The following is a 17,490-nucleotide window of genomic DNA, read 5'->3' as shown; positions in this document are numbered from 1 at the left end:
AACCGCCAGCCTTCTGGTTAGCAGTCAAGTGCTTTAGCCACTATGCTACCAGAGCTCCTAGTTTTGGTGTAGGCTCTTCAAATTACTACTAGAATACTTAAATGTATGTAAGCCTTTTAAAATAAAAACGTAATTAATTATCAGTGACCTTTGTACACACAATTCTGTTTTGAAACACAGTTATTTTAAAACCTTTGTTTTTTTATTAGAAGTTTGAATCTTTGGAAGAGGGTTATCGAAACTCACCTATTAGAATAAAAAAGAATGGACTGATACACACAACAATATTGATAAATCTCAGAATAATTGCAGTGAGTGAAAGAAGCCAGGCAAAAAGAGTCCCTGTTATATGATTCCATATATAAACATCTAGAAGGTGTGAACTCATGTTTGGTGACAGGAAGCAGATCCGTCAGTGGTTGTCTAGGGAGGGGAAGGATGGGAAGTGAGTGGGAGGGCTTCCAGAGGGACACGAGGAGACTTGGGGATGATGAACGTGATTGTGGTAATGGTTTCATTGGTGTATGCATATGTTACAACTTTCCAAGTTGTATTTTGTATATGGTCAGCTTATTATACATCAGTTACACCTCAATAAAGCTATTGAAAAATAAATTCGAAGCAAAAAAGAAACTGACGTCAAGGTAGACTTGTTATGTGCTGTGAGTCAATTCTGATTTTGACTCATAGGGACCCTATAGGACAGAGTAGAACTGCCCCTATAGGGTTTCCTAGGTTGGGATCTTTACGGAAGCAGACTGCCACATCTTTCTCCTATGGAGCCGCTGGTGGTCTTAAGCTGCCAACCTTTCAGTTAGCAGTCAATCACTTAGCCACCAGGATCCTTCAAGGAAGGCTACATTGAATTAAATCGATGAAAGATAATTCAGAAACAAAGAATCCTCCTCTTTTGAGTCAGCCACCTGGAAGCAACTTCACCTGAAATGGTTATTTCTCAGGGTCCTGATGACTTTCTCTTAAGAGCAAGTTAGGAGGCATGGGGTGGAGGCCCTGAGTAGAGATGGGCCGGGGTGTGAATCCACTCCAGGGAATAACTAACTAGGGCAGGATACTGACAAGATGATTTAATCTCTGGATTTATTTGTAAAAAGTATGATCAAGTGTTCTTTACTTTTTCTGTGTAATCAAATTTGCTTATAAATTTATATCTTACTATTTTGAGAGGTTTTAGAATTTTAGTTCTTCCAAGTTGCATTTTCACGTTTTGAAGTACATGTGCAGAAGATGTCAAATTTGGTTTATTATCTTTGATTCTAGTTTATGTTTTTGATTGAAACCATATTTTTCACTATAGCTCTTTCTGTCTGAGGTCCTTCTATAATGAAAAAGATAACTGGAAAGGTACGTCAGACATGTAAGAGCGTAAGAAAAATTATTGGTCATAATATTGACCGTAACTTTGAGAACTTTTTAATCGTGGAGGTTAAACCAGGATGTCTGTGAAACAGTGACTAACTGATTGATGTCAGTTACCTTGTGGTGGTGGTAATGTTGTCGGGTGCTATCAACTCGATTTTGCACTCATAGCACGCCCATGTGACAGTAGAACGGCCCCATCAGGTATTCTAGCCTTTAATCTTGATGGGAACAGATTGCTGGAGCTTTCTCTGCAAGAGCCACTGGGTGGGTTCAGACCACTCACGTTTAAGTTCGCAGATGAGAGCTTAACTGTTGTGCCACCTGGGCTCCTTTTAAATGCGTTAGTAATTACAGACTCTCTTCTTCACATATCTGACTTGTTCGACTTTCTCTGAGTCTTTTGACCAAAATTATCAGTAGTGGGAAAAAATTGTGTAGTTGTTACTTTTCTTCCACGTCATTATCAAGGTGATGAGGTTAGAGTTGGGTTGGTCTGATACTTTGAAGAAAAATTTACCTATATCTATAAATAAACATACTTTAAAGTTACTAGAGGTTTTTTTTATTTAGGGGCAGGGATTTAGAATTTGTGGCATGAAATGAACTTTTATTTTTAAACAAGACATTTAATAGTGATACATCTGAAACATTTTCAGTTTTTAAAATCACACTATTCAGCTACTTTAAGAATATCTTTGTTTGACATGTTTCCAGCGTTTAGACATTTCATTAGTTTGGAACAAATTATATCTATTTCACCTGTGTAATTTCTTTGTTACCTACAATGTACTCTAACACGAGGAGCCCTGGTAGTACAGTGGTTAAGCACTTGGCTGCTAGCCGAAAGGCTGGAGTCAGAGCCCACTGCTTCTGTAAAGGTTGACAGCCTCGGAAACCCTGTAGGGCAGTTCTACTCTGTCCTATGGCGTCGCTACGAGTCGGAATCGACTCGATGGCAGTGGGTTTGGTTTTTGGTGCACTAACTTAAATATTGACAATTTTTCTTTTCCAGTGGTTTAACTTGAATTCTCTCTTGACGGGTCCAGAATTAATATCAGACACATACCTTGCACTTTTCTTGGCTCAATTACAACAGGAAGGTAAAGACCGAAACTTTTGTGATTTTGTGATGTAGCTAAGTAAACTGAGCTGGTTTTGGATGATGATGGGACTGTTCAGTCGGAGTTATCACTGGCACCCGACCCTCCCCAGGTAACTGCTTCCTCCGCAGCCCCTGGTAATGGCTCTTGTCTTCCATATGCCACATAACCACGGCCGGGAGGAGGGCCAGGTGCTTGTATTCTTCCTTGCCCTTCTAGGCCTTTGTTCTTCCCTAAAAAAAACTCCCACTCCTTGCAGGTGTGCACCACCAGAGTAAACTACCCCAGCCCTTTGTAGTCATCTGTGATTCTCCTTTTATGTCACGGAAGCTTGGGACCTGATCCACTGTCTTTCTCTCTGCTTCAATTTCTTTTGTCATTCTTACCAATTTCCACATTGAAAAGTCAATCCAATTCCTTGATGCCTGTGTTCCTTACTTTTTACTTTCAAAGAGCATTTTCTTCACTCTTACCTAACTATTACCAATAACCACAGCACCTCCACATTCCATTTACAAGCTCTGACCCCATCCGTGACTGCCATCTCGTCTCTTCATGCCATGTTTTCTTTGTTTTCCATTCCAACAAGTCTTTAACCTTACCACAAGGACCAGGCCCTCCTCTGTGTCCTAACTGCCTTCTTACCCTGCTTGTTGTCTATAGCCCACCATTGTACTGGCTCCCTTGTGTTCCTTAGCTCTGTTCCTCCTCTCCATCCTTTATTCCTGACAAAATCCCAGCCCTGGTGAAACCCAGATTTAGGCTTTGTCCATTCCGGCACCGGAGCAGGTAAACATGGCTAAAGAGCAACGTAAAATAGGGTGATTGAATTGCTTTACATTTGTGACCACGAGTTTGAAATGGACCCTTAATGCTGCCTTGCAGTCCTTCTGGGTTCACAGTCCATTCGCTCTCTACTCCAAGATAATTGTTTCCCGGGTTCACACCTCTGGCCTGTAACCACTCCTCTCACCTCCTGCTCCTAGCTTAATGGCCTTCCTTTTTGTTCTGAGGAGATAGAAGCAATTAAAAGAGAACTTTTTATCTTTCTATCAGTAAATCTATCACCTAGCTTAGATCTGTATCTCTTCTGTGACTCTATTAAAATGGGTGGACTGTTCCCTGCTTCTAACAAGGCCAGCGCCTCCACTGGGGGCTGGACCCTGGTTCCTCCTGCCCCTCACTATCTCTGCTCCTGCTTGTATGTCTCCACTCCTCTGTATGACCATTCCCCTGCTTTATTGTGTTACTCCATCAGCAGAGGAGTAGGCTATCTCCCACTGATAGAAAAGGAGAAACCTCTCAACTCCCTGAAACGACAGCTGCCCCCCATTTTTATTTTCTTCTTAGAGTTGTCTGTAGTGTGGCGTTTCCTGTCTTTGAACTCATTCCAGCCATGCTGTTAGAACCATTGTGTCAATGAAAAACCCTCCCGGTGTCATCAGTGACCTCCACGGTTGCCAATGCCAGTATGCAATTCTCAGTCTTCCCTTTAGTTGTCATCCTCTTATTTGAGGGTATAGTTGATTATGTTGTCGTTGTTGATGTTAGTTGTGATTGATTCAGTTCCAACTCATGACAGCCCCACATGTGCAGAGCAGAACTCCATACAGTTTGCATTTGTGACCCCTCAATGCTGCCTGATAGTCCTAGTGGGTTTGTAGTCAATTCTCTCCAAATAGCTCCCCAGGCTTGCTTCTGAGATGCCCCCGGGGTTCAGAGCACCAGCCTTTCAGTCAGTAGTCCAGCCCTTCACCATCTGTGCTACCTGAGGACCTCCTTTCAACAAAACAAAGCTTAGTTATTACGGAAAATGTCAAACAAATATAAAAGTAAAGAAAACAGTGCAATGGATCCACATGTACCTTTAGCTCAGCTTCAATAATTATCTCATGGCCAGTCTTACTTCATCTATGCCCTACCTGCCCCCTTCCCCTGTTTATTTTGAACCAACTCCTAGGCATTTTACCATTTTCTCTTTAAATTTTTTTTAATAAAATTTTTTAAAGCAAAGATTCTTACAAAACATACAGTCACAATACTGTAATTACACTAAATGAATTAACTGTAATGCTTTAATGACATCACACTCCCAGTGTTTGGATCTTCCCAGTTGTCTCTGTTCTTCACGGTTTAATCTGGATTGAAGTCAGGTTTGTTGGCTGCACTGGACTTGGTTGCACTGGGTTGATAGGTCTCTTCAGTCTGTCTTACTCTGTAGGTGCCCTCTCTTTATTTTTTTTCTTGATGTAGTCATTGAAGAAAATGAGTAACATGTCCTGTTCCCCACATTCTGGAGTTTTATGATGGCACCCCTGTTTTCCTCTGAGCTTGGGTACCCTATAGACTGGTCCTTCGATCTAAGGCTTAACCAGATTCAGGTTGATTTTGTGGGGAGGGTGGACAGCACCTCATAGATGGTAGTGGCACTTGATGTCTGGTTGTCTCTTTTTGTGATGTTTGTAGGGTTGTTGTGAGTCAGAATTGACTTGATGGCAATGGGAGGAGCCACTGCTGATCAATGTCTAGATCCATTATTTCAAAATATTAAAAAAACAGTGATACAGGATTCATGTCCTGTCATTTACTAACTGAAATACCTCTATACAAATAAACTCCTTGTCAGTTACTTGATCATCTTGAAATACAGTTCATACAGGAAAAGCAGGAGACATTGACATTTTTAAAATAATGAGTTGGTTCCCTACCATTGCCCAACTGTAACCAATTAGTTTTGTTTTGTTAAAGTTTTACTAAAATGTCATTAAAACGTAGTTTGGGTTTCAGTCCATTGAGGTTTTTATTAATATTGATGCTCAAAACGTCCCATCTTTGACCAGTGGAAATCTTTTGAAGTTGAGTTCCACGCCTCTGCCACAACCTCTGCAGTCTTTTGAAAATGTTTTCTTTCCTGTCTAACAAGATGTTTCAGGTTTTTCTGGTCTGTTTCCTGCCCTGGATCTCTGTCACTTCTCCAGAGATCCTGGTCCCTTTTAGTGGTGGTGTTTAGAAGCCACACTGGTCAGCTGAGCACCAGGGGGTTTGTTGCTGCTGCATCAGTCATAGTTTCTCGGCTGGTTTTTTGAGAGAAGGTACATCATCAGTTCATGTACTTTATTTCCAGTTCACATTTAGGATGATAACATTTTTACTTTTTCATGTTATTTTCTTATATGTCTTTTCTCTTATACCTAACACCTTGGCTCCTAACTACACCCGCCATCTTGAAACACTGTCTGCATGGGTCTTCCAGGCCGCCATGCAGATTTTCCTTGTATCTCTTTGGCTTCTGCTTTCAGATTCCTTTTGTGAATCCTCTCTTCCAGTCTCTAAATATTGAAGAGAAATATTCAACTTCTTGATTATGTCCAGTCCCATGATCTTAAATATCATCGTAAAGTCAAGTCTGTGTGCCAATTATTTCCATATTTTTCTCTGCAGCCTAGATGTCTACCTTGAGCACCAAACCCCTGCCTTTGACATATTCACTTCAAGTCCAGAAAGCATTTCAAACTGAACCTATTTACAGAAGGCTGGTGTTTTCCTCCTTGAACCTCCTCTCTCTCAGGTTTTCCATTTCAGTAGGCATCACTGTCTTCTTGCACTCTGGTTGCTGTGCAGTGTAGGTCAAGCAGCCCAGAGTGCTTTTAACAGACGTGATGCGTGTCATGTCACACCCCTCAGCAGCTTCTCAGCACACTCAGAATACAATCTAAAGTGTTGAGTAAACCCAAACTCTTCATTATGACGTTAGGTGCCAACATGACTTCCCTCTGGCCCACTTCTTGAGCCTTCTTGCTCACCCTGTGCTTCCTGACTCTGCTCAGAGCCCATGGTTTCCTTGTTATTCCTGGAGCAGGTCAAGCCTTTTCCTTCCTTAAGGTCTTTGGACTTGCCCTCTTTCTAGGACACTATTCTCTACATATTTTCAAGATTTGTCATCTTATTTCAGATATTTCTGCTCAAATATCTCATCCTCAGAGAGGCTCTTCCCCATCTTCATGCTCACTTTCCCTTCTTCACTTGTTACTTAATGTTAAACTCTGTTTGCTTATTTGTTTTTGTCTGAACTCCTACAAGGGCAGGGATCATTCCCAGCACCTAGAGCTGAGCTTACTATATAGGAAGTGCTCAGTAAATACCTGTTGAATGAACGAGTGAACGAAGGTGTTATTATTGGCATTCTGCTTGCCGCACCCATCAAACTCATGGGTGTGGTGGTATTTCATTGTGGACATGCCAGGACTCTTGGCTTGGCACCTAGAATCGGCCAGTCACCAAGTACTGCCTTCTGTAACTGTAAACAAAGATAGGGAAGCCAACACCTCAAATCTAGTCAAGGTATTAAAGGTGCAGCCTCAGATTGCTGTTTTGAAGGGTGAAGCCAGGGTATAAGTCAGACTACCAGTTCATTGAAAAGTAACATAGAAGGCTGCTTTAGCTAACAAAAGTGCTGGGAACCCACACTGAGGTGGAGTGACACAACAGCTACAACAAGTGACTCAGACACACCAACGATCGTGAACATGACCCAGGATCGGGCAGCCCTTCCTTCTTTTACTCATAGGGTTGCCATGAATCAGAGCCAACTTGGTGGCAGCTACCACCAACAGCCAGTTTATTAATTCACAGCGAGAAATAGAGCTGCCATGTGGACTAGATTGTGCAGTTAGTTGATCAGCCTGCTCTTTTCCTATTAGAAAACTATGTAGAAGACCAGGCTTCTTGTAGAGTGGGGAATCACCACCAGGAAAGTTGGTATAATCTTAATGATTGTCATCAGGGTTAGTATAATATATTCCGGGCTAGTATAGAAATGACTTTCAGTAACTCCGATCCCTTTTCTTAGCCTGTTAGCCATGGCCATTGCGCATGCAGTCTTTATTTTGTATCAGATCGCTTGACCAGATGAACAGCTAATTCGCAGCTTTTTTAAGGTGGCAGAATTCCACATGTGACAGCATGCACGGCTGACTGACTCCAGGACCTATGAACAGTTTACCGATAGAAAATATGTCACCCCATCTGAGTTCTGAGCTTTGCAGTCTTTAAGAAAAAAGTGTGAAACTTAGCATGATCTACTGATCTAAATTTTTCTTTTTGATTTTTGTTCATTTCTTTCATTATCTGTTAATGCTCACAAAGGATAACTGGTAACAAGCACCAAAGTTGAACAAAAATGTAGGGAAACATTAATTGGTTAGAATGACTTAGGTGCCAAAACCCACTGCTGTCAAGTCAATTCTGACTCATAGCAACCATATAGCACAAAGTAGAACTACCCCCTAGGGTTTCCAAGGCTGCAGATCTTCATGGAAGCAGACTGCCACATCTTTCTCCTGCTGAGTAACCAGTGGGTTCAAACCACCAACCTTTTGGTTGGCAGCCAAGCACTTAAACCACTGCACCACCAAGGTTCCTGTACCTTAAGTACAGGCCACTCTATTCAGTTTTGTGAGGCACTTCCAGTTGTGAGAACTCTGGCCTTCTAGAATCATATTTATAAAAATTAAACAGAGCCAGTGTAATTCTTTCCAAATATGCCCCACATTGTCAACACTTTGACTAGATTTTGAGTATTGGCTTCTCACGTCTGTTTTTACTTAAAACAGGAGTGTGTGTGTGTGTGTGTTTGGGTGGGCAGCTCTTGCCACAGATGACTCACAATCTGATTAATAATAGTCCATTATATACAATATATACAATATCTGATTCAGCCCTCACAGTATCCCTATGAGCAAGGGACTGGAATGATCTGTTGAACCGGGTAAAAAAATCATAGGGAGGTAAAGTGATTTAGCAGAGACCACAGCTAGGAAGTAGAAGGGCTGGCATTGAACCCAGGCGGTGTGATTTCAAATCCCTCAGTCTAAAAACAGACTTGATCTGCCTCTCTATTACCATTCATGAAATAGCGTGCTTGGTCAAGCACTGGATTAGTAGGGCCCTTTGTACAGATGTTATTTAATTTGCTTCTCATAGATTCCCATTTTACAGATGGGGAAAGTGGGGCTTAGAGATGTTAAGTAGCTTGCCCTAGAGCACCCCCCTGGTAAGTGTAAGGATTATTATTTGAACCCAGGTCTTTCTGACTCCTCAGCCTGTTCTCTCCACATCACTACATTGCCTCTCTGTCTGCTATCACTGTCAATCTATTTCAGTGGTTCAGTTTTATTTTTGACTTTTTTTTGTAGGTTACTCTATATTTGTTGTTAAGGGTGATCTGCCAGATTGTGAAGCTGACCAACTCCTGCAGATGATCAGGGTCCAACAGATGCATCGACCAAAACTTATTGGAGAAGAATTAGCACAACTAAAGGATCAGAGGTAAACGTGCCTGCAGCGTTCGCGGTGTGATGGCTAGTGCTTCCTGCATGGGCAGGCTCATGCTGAATATGTACTCCTGTTACTGTTAATAGGCTAGCCATTTCATAAACGTATGCCACTGGGCCTTTGTGTGTTAGTGCAGTTTATTGGTTCAAGCTTGAATTGACTCTGAATTACTTAAAGACGGGTGGTCCCCTCCTTAGGGCATATTCAAGTTACAATGAACCACACTTGCCGTCTCTTTCTGTGGAGTCTTTTGTACGTCTTCTTTTTGGTAATAGGTACTACATACACTGTCACAGCACATCATTGGCTGATGTTCTCATTCTCATGCCAACCCCCAAAGACCATAAAGATTGGATTTATAAAGATACTGATAATAAAAGGTAATAATAAGGAAAACTAAAAAGAAAAAATGGGGCATTCAGCTTAGGTCAGAACTGACTTAGTTGGAGTCAATTAGAACAGTTGGGGACGCCCTCTGTGTTAATTTAAATCCGCATGACAACATGTTCTTCATATTATTGGAAGGTAAATGCCAGTAAAGTATACGTTTTGATTTGCATAGATTTTTTATTTACAAATGGCTTTGTATCATGACGAAAGTAGGAGTCTGGTTTGCAGTCATTATCAGTGCTTTTGCTCTTCAGAGCCCAGAAAACAGACCTGGAACGAGTCTTGGAAGGAAGTGATGGGCCAGGAATGTTAGACGAAGATGAGGAAGATTTGCAGAGGGCTCTGGCACTAAGTCGCCATGAAATTGACATGGAAGACGAAGAAGCTGATCTCCGCAGGGCTATTCAGCTCAGCATGCAAGGTATAGGTGTTCTGGTCAGTCCTGCATCCACTGCTGAAGAGTTGATTCAGATTATTCTTTATTTCTCTGGAAGTTAATATACTGGGAAATGTACTAGTAAAGTGCTGTAGCTACTGCTGAAACAATGGCTGTGTTAACCTAGTTATTCGTTTAGATTTCTGATTGCACACATCACTTTGCAACCAACATAGGTTATAATGTAAGAAGTTCTAATAAAGCATAATACATATTTCTTCTTGGCCTTTTGGCTAAGATCAGGTATAGAACATAGTATTATAACACTGTAAAACCTGCAAAAGCTGGAACCTGTGTGAAGCAGAAACCTGTCAGAAAAGGAAAATGCAAATATTTCCCACTGATAGAGCAATCGGAAGGAAGATGGGGCAATCTACTTCTATAGTGATACTGCCTCGGAAACCCAAGGAGGGGTCGCTGTGAGTTGGGTCCGACTCCATGGCACATAGCAACAACAATAGAGTAATAGGAAAGTGGTAAGACTGCACTGTGTCAAAGGTGGAAAGCTTGTGAGACCCAGAAAAAGAAGACTGTGCCTTTGAGTTCTGGCTCTCACAGATTTCACTATATTAAAACTAGTAGCGTTTTATTTCTGACTATCTTATTTGTGCTAACACAACAGTAAATGAAGGTTAATCATTATGAGGGTTAGTTAACCATTGCCCAGGCTAGCTTTTTCACAAATGTATGCAATCGAACACAAAGGAGGGCCCAGAGAGGACATGTACATTGATTTTACAAAAATCCCACACTTAGTGGCTGTGCAGTGAAGAGCTGAAGCCTACTTGAGTGGGAGTTTTAGTGACATAAGCCCATCAGAGGAAAGTGAAGATACATCCCCCGGGAATCTGGGCTGAGGGAACTGCCTCGGTCATGGCCCAGAGTAGTTCACTTCAAATCTTAAAGTTATTCAGAAGTTTGGTTTTTATCTAGTTCATGTAAATTTGCTGTAGACTTTATAATGAAATTCCTTATCAATTCCTTAAAAATCTAAACAAAATTGAGGTTCTCTTAAGATAGAGATGTATCCTTGTATCTTATCCTGAGCTGCTCATGCCTTCTGGTACACCCTCAGTCCTCAAAATGGTGTACAATCCCCGTCTGGATGAGTAGAGCCTTGTTGGATTAGCCCATGATGGATAGACACCAGCTTCTGCAATTCTGGGCATTTTTGTATAATTTATTTTTCTTACCACTTTTATTTCAGGAGTCCCTGGGTATAGTGCAAAGGGTTAAACACTCAACTAGTAGCTGAAAGGTTGGTGGTTTGAACCCACCCAGCGATACCTCAGAAGACAGGCCTGGCAGTCTGTTTCTGTAAGGTCACAGCCTTGAAGACCCTGTGAGCACAGTTGTACTCTGACACACATGGGGTCGGCCACAACAACAAACCACTGAATTTCATAGTTGTGCGAAGTCTCTGGTTGCCACAGTTTTCAAGTGAGAACATGGAAATGTATTTAAGTTGTAGTTGCCCAAATGTTTGAGGCTGGAGAGGAATACAGAGAATGGGTTTGTTTTAGGGAGATCCATCTTAAGATGCTTCCAGGAACACTACGCCTTTGAAAGTAGAGATTCATTTCTAGTAAGTTAAAGAGAGCACATGAGTGTGGGATTAGTGACCCCAGTGTTGGGGTTTAGATTTTCTATCCTCACACCTGCTGTATCACAGATAGGTGGCAGGTTAGTTGCAGTGGTGATAATTTAGGTTTGTATGTTCAGGTTTTCTCTAAGACTTTCAGAGCCATATCTGCAGAATAGGAGTAGACTATTTTTAAGGAAAAAAAAACCTTTTAAAAGCTTGCGTTGATAAGGATAAAGATATTGCTTGAGTTGGTAAATGATAGTTTTTTGTTCTGTTTTTAGGTAGTTCCAGAAATATATCTCAAGATACTGTACAGACATCAGGTACAAATCTTAGTTCAGAAGAGCTGCGGAAGAGAAGAGAAGCCTACTTTGAAAAGTAAAGTAGTTGGTACAAGATTAAAATTGCATGTTTAATACTTACTTAGACTGTTTTTGTTTATTTGTAAACTAATAGCTTTGGCTTCAACAATTGATTTTAATTTGGGTTTCCTCTTTTTAGACACTGGTGATTGCCTGAACTCTGTGAACATCTGAATGTTTTTGTGTTTTTTTAACTTACAGCAAATATTTTTTAAGCTGTGAAATCAAAACGTAGTTTTAGGGGACAACTTTGCCCCCATACTGGATAAATTTACATGAGATAGGGTGAAGGAAACCTTATAAAATTCCATTCATCAACAGGAAGATGGAATTAAGGGCAAGATGAGAACAGTGCCTACCAAGCCTTTGAATGTGCTTCTTGATGACCTGGCCACCTTGCAAGGCTCCTCTGTCAGTTAGTAGGAAGGACAACAATGTAGATGGGGGAGCACACTCCTAAACAAACAATAAAAAAATCCAAACTCACCACTGTCAAGTCGCATCTGACTCAGAGCAGTCCCTCTTTGTGTTTCCAGGGTGGTATCACTGCAGAAGTAGATTGCCCAGTCTTCCTTTTGAGGAGTGACTGGTGGGGTTGAACCGCCAGCCTTCTGGTTAGCAGTCAAATGCCTTAGGCTCTGTGCCACCAGAGCTCCCTAAATACAGTGGTGGTAAGCTCTTCCTCACAGTGCCTGTTGACAGCAGAGATAGGGTGACAAGCCCTAAATCTGAATCATCGGCTCTTAAAGCCTATCTTTGTGCCCTCTGAAAACCTCTTCCTCTCCAGTAACTTGTGCTCACATGTCTTCCCCCCACTCCTTTTCTTTTTAATAAAACTCCACCTTAAAGATTACAAGGAAGGTTAGGCAATCTATTTCCGTAGTGATACTGCCTTGGAAACCCAAGGAGGGGTCACTATGAGTCAGATCCAACTTGATAGCAGTGAGTTTGGTGGATTTTTCTGGGTTTTCAAAGATTACAAGATCCGTAACAGTCATATTCTCAGTCAGACTCTCTGACCCCCCTTAGAAAGCAGAAGGCTATTGGCCAGCTCTGCACTCCTGCCTACACATTTCATCACCTCTGAGATGCACATTTTTTCACATTTCAGCATCTCTTGAGTTGAGCAGTAGCTCACAGTCATAATGGGTAGTATTTTAACAGAATCAAAAATACCAGAGCATTTTGGATTTGGTGGTATAATAACATGTATAAGATGATATTTACCTTTTTTTCTGTTTTTTTTTTTTTTAAGTCACAACTCAGAAGTGTATGAAGGAAAGTTCTGATCAACTGACATCTTAATGTGAGATATTTCTAGTCTTTGTTCAGTGATAGATTAATGGATTTAGTTTTCTTCAAAATAGCACTTACTAGTGCTTTTCAGGTCCTGTAAAATTTTTAAATTAAATCTTCTATTCTTTTCAACTGGTAAAGTTCATGTTTATACAAACAGAGAGAACCCGGTGTGATGAGCTACCTTCATCTGCTGCAGCCTGTCCGCCCCTGGCCCTCTTGTTTGTTTAAGGGCCCTTTCTCCCACCCCAGCCTGGGTTATTTTGTAACAAAGCTCAGTCATTTTGGTTAATCTAGAAATATTTCATTGCTATCTCTAAAAATGTATGGGCTGGTTTTTTAAAAAAACAACCAACCAACCAAATACCGTTATCACAAGATAATGGTAATAATTATCAGTACATGGTAATTATCATGATAATTCCATATCGCCAAATAAATATCCTGTTAGTGGTAAATATAACTTAAAAGTAATTAGATAAAAATTCATGTATGTTCTAGAAAGATTATTTTAAGAAATAGCAATAAAATTAAAGGCATAATCTCGCTGTTGTGTAGTGAATGACGCTAATATTCCACGACGTTTTCCTCTAGTCACAGACATGTCCGTGTCGTACCCATTGTTTCTACCCATTTACTAACGTTAAACCCATTACATGTTAATATCATTTACCCATGATATGAAATATTCTTCGTAACAGGCTGATTTTATGACACTGCGTAAAATGAATGAACGTGTCTTAATTGATAATTAATTGATGAACTCTTTGCTATTATAACAAGTAATGCAACAAATAATCCTTGTAGTGACTATACCTCAAACCTCTAATCATTTCCTCTAATTATTCTGTAGATAATTGGATTAATGCTTTAAGGGTGGGAATATCATTAAGGTCTTGGTACAGATTCTAAATTGCTTTGTCCCAAATTATAATTCTACCATGCTTATGTCTGACCTCCTTTGTTGCCGGAATGAAATGGTCCACACAGCTATGCTGTATAGAGAAACTGTAAAATTCACAAGTACACCTAAGAAAGGGAGCTCTGGTAGCATAGTGCCTAAGGCACTTGACTGCTAACCAGAAGGCTGGTGGTTCAAACCCACCAGCCGCTCCTCGGAGGGAAGATGGGGCAATCTACTTCTGTAGTGATACTGCCTTGGAAACCGAAAGAGGGGTCTCTATGAGTCGGGTCCGACTCGATGGCACATAACACCACCACCACCACCACCACCACCACCACAGAAAAAGAAACCATCTTTAAAGTATAAAACTAAACTCTTAAAATATTGTTAGGGTGAGTTTGGATTAGAATTATAAAGCTTTGAAGAGTTGAACTTTTTATTGTGGAGAAGAGGAAGCAGTAAACATTCCATGAGGACTGGTTGTCACAAGCCACAGGACCAGTGAAAACTGGTGCTTTGTAATCAGCAGATGTTTTCGTCAGTGTTACACCCTTGTAGAAATGGTGGTGTGTGGCTACAACGCCTTATGATTAGATGACAGCTGATGGGGGGAAGGTGTGCATCAATGGGTGCCAGCTGCAGCCTTTCATTCTTAGCCTCTTGGTTAGACCTTGAAGATCCTGGTGGGAACTTGGGGAGAATTGGGAATGTTGTACATGAGTGGTATATGTTACTGAGAAAAGTCAGAAGCTCACTCCTTGGTTTTTATTTTAACATTGGCTAGTATTAAAAATCTTGTAGAACTGACTGAGAGGAGCTTAGAAACTAATACATGCTTTTCACGAAAATACCTGATTACTAAGGCAAGATGGGTCCTTGGCTCTGTAGCTTTCGTCTTTAGGAACTTGATTTCAGGTTGTCAAAGTAACTCTTTTCTCTTTCTGTCCCCAAACTGACAGTGGTGCTAACTTTATTTTTCATACAGTCTGATAGTTTTTCTCCCCTGTAGAGTATTTGAAGCTTCATGTTTAGCATCATAATGACAGTATCCATGCACAAAGGACAACCATAGGGTTTTCTCTAGTGCAAAAACGCCATTACAAACACAGTTTATGAGTAAGACTTGTTAAACAACATTTTCATAGCTGTGACTTTTTTTTTCAGTGGTAATCTAAATGTTTCATCTATCGTAGAATCCTAAGCAAAACTTTACTATATCAGTTAGGTTACTGTAAAACCTCCCTTAACTTAGAAATTTTAAGTGTCAAATTAGGCAATGTATATGAAAGTATTACGTAAATTGTAAACTGTTTCACAGATACGTGTTAGTGTTAACTAACGTCTTATCCAGGTATAGCTTCAAGATACTGATACTTTCTGTTTTGAAAAACATCAAGTTGGGAAACAACAACAAACAAGGAAGGATACAAATACTGTTCCTGTGACAAAGGATTGCTGAGTTTTTCAGTGCCTAACATTGGAGCTCTCGGAAGGAAGATGGGGCAATCTACTTCCGTAGTGATACTGCCTCGGAAACCCAAGGAGAGGTCGCTGTAAGTCGGGTCCGACTCTATGGCACATAACAACAGCAATATTTGAGCTACCACTTGGTTTAGTTTATCACACAGGGATCATGTTAATAAACTACTAGAGATGTTTTAAGAAGAAAAGCATTTAATACGGATATTAGGCGCATACAAAATCTTTGCAAGAGTTGGAGGCTCAGGATGTCGATGAGCCTCTGGAACACCCCAGACCAACTTGGCAGAAGAGCTGCAGCCACTGCCCCAGCTGGGAAAGTGGGGATCAGGAACATTGCATTTAAGAACACACGGCCACACATGTGATTGTGGGGTCAAGACACTGGGATCAGGAAGCAGCCACCACAGTTTGCTGGACATGGAAACATGAAGTCTGGTCCTCGATGCAACTGCTATGAAGCGTGATTCTGGGACAGACATCTCTGTGCCTTGCCACCAGAGAACAACAGAGCAGGAAGATGGCTCCATCCCATTGCCACCTTTCAAGCTTCATGCAAGTCCTTAATTTGTAACCAGAATTCCAGCTGCAGGGAATCTGAGACAAGTAGATCCTCGCTTTCCAGCCGGTCAGTGAAGGCAAGGAAGGCTCAGTGGGAATGGTGCCGAGCCCCGTCTGAACGTGGTCCAGCACGTGGTGCCATCCGCGTTGAAAGGTGTCAGGCCAGAGGCTCTTGTGTTTATTTGTGGTGTTCGTGCTAGTGACTGTTTTGTTTTCAGGACACTTTCTTTTCCACATGAATAGTTTTTCTCATGGTGTATTCCTTTTTTTTTTTTCTTTGACGTTTATTTTCTTTGCAATGTTTCAGGCAGCAGCAGCAGCAACAGCAACAGGAGGATCTGCCGGGACCAATTTCACATTCATGTGAAAGGCCGACCACAAGTTTAGGAGCACTTGGGAGTGAGCTAGGTAAGACCCCTTCTGACTCCTGATGTTGGTGACCTGTAGGTGCTATTTAATGTACAGGCGCCATGTGATGTTTGTTTCACACTTTTTTCTCCCCTCTCTAATTGTATGAGAACCCGCGAATGAATTTGTAACCTACTGAATTTCCTTGGACTAAGGAGCAGGCGGACTAGAGCACTCAACACATGTTTTGCTTTAAAATTGTTAGCGTAGTACTGCAACTTCACTGTAGTTAGTACATCCTTTAAACCTTCCTCAGAGATCGTGAACATACTCCTCCCCGGAAAACCAGAAACACTTGACTATAGTCTAAATAACAACAGGATGTCTAGAGCTATTGATCAGGTGTTAATTTAATAGGCCTTAAACTTTGGCCAATTTTGTTTAATAGAATTTTAGTGGAATGGAAACTAAAGAACTGTCAAACTGAAACAGTAAAAAAAAAAATAAAACAGGCAAAGGATTTGAACAGACACTTCACAAATACGCACATGAAAAGATGCTCAGCATCGTTAGGGTAATCCTGCAATCCTGCAAATAATAGACAGGCATATAAGATGAACATTTACACCAGGCAGGTGCACGCCTTAGAATGATCAATCATGGGAGATTGGTTCAGAGTAAAAAAAAAAAAAAAAGCACTTTAAAACCTCAGTGAGGGCGGGAACAGTGCTAGATAGGTCAGTGACACAAGTGTTGATCTGGGTGAAGGGAAGGGCAGTATACCAAAAGCGAGTGACCAGCACAGTAACACTAAGGAGAAGGAAGACACAGAGAGGTACACAAGAGGTCCACGCAACAAAGGTTAACACTTACACATAGTCCTGCATTACCAGTAATAATAAACATTAATCTACAGGTGGGTACATTGGTAGACAGGCTGAATGATCAGGTATATATGGGCAAAAGTGACCAAATACAAGTTTGGCAGATGATATTTCTACGTACATATTGGTATGTACTGTAAGAATGTCCATATATGTAATAGAGCTATGGGGCAAAGTTATGATAGCTATTAGCCACGCACAAACACCCTGAGGGAGCGAGTCACTGGGCCCATAGGCTCAGGATGTGGTTGTGGGGGACATCAAGCTCAATTGGCATAAAATACTACACAAAAACATTGTTCCACATCCTACTTTGGTGAGTAGTGACTAGGGTCTTAAAAGCTTGTAAGCAGGGGCAAGATGGCGGACTAGGCAGAAGGATTGCACAGACCCTCTTCAACAAAGAAAAGGGAAACCAATTAACACAGACAC

General features: G+C 41.1%; 1 protein-coding gene across 1 annotated transcript in view; it reads left to right on the top strand.

Annotated features, from left to right (window-relative positions):
- Positions 1-17,490, top strand: part of ATXN3 (ataxin 3) — a 42,927-nt gene that overhangs the window by 14,845 nt on the left and 10,592 nt on the right. Inside the window, exons 6-10 of the mRNA XM_042781488.1 lie at positions 2,393-2,480; positions 8,675-8,807; positions 9,458-9,624; positions 11,506-11,602; positions 16,134-16,234. Coding sequence (XP_042637422.1) covers positions 2,393-2,480; positions 8,675-8,807; positions 9,458-9,624; positions 11,506-11,602; positions 16,134-16,234 — 586 coding nt within the window. The remainder of the gene's footprint in view (positions 1-2,392; positions 2,481-8,674; positions 8,808-9,457; positions 9,625-11,505; positions 11,603-16,133; positions 16,235-17,490) is intronic.

This window comes from Orycteropus afer, unplaced genomic scaffold, assembly GCF_000298275.1.
Source record: "Orycteropus afer afer isolate SDZICR_OR568_19922 unplaced genomic scaffold, OryAfe1.0 scaffold00127, whole genome shotgun sequence".
In the NCBI taxonomy this organism is placed as follows: Eukaryota; Metazoa; Chordata; class Mammalia; order Tubulidentata; family Orycteropodidae; genus Orycteropus; species Orycteropus afer.
Note: the sequence above shows the minus strand (reverse complement) of the source record. Positions and strands in the feature narration are given on the sequence as shown.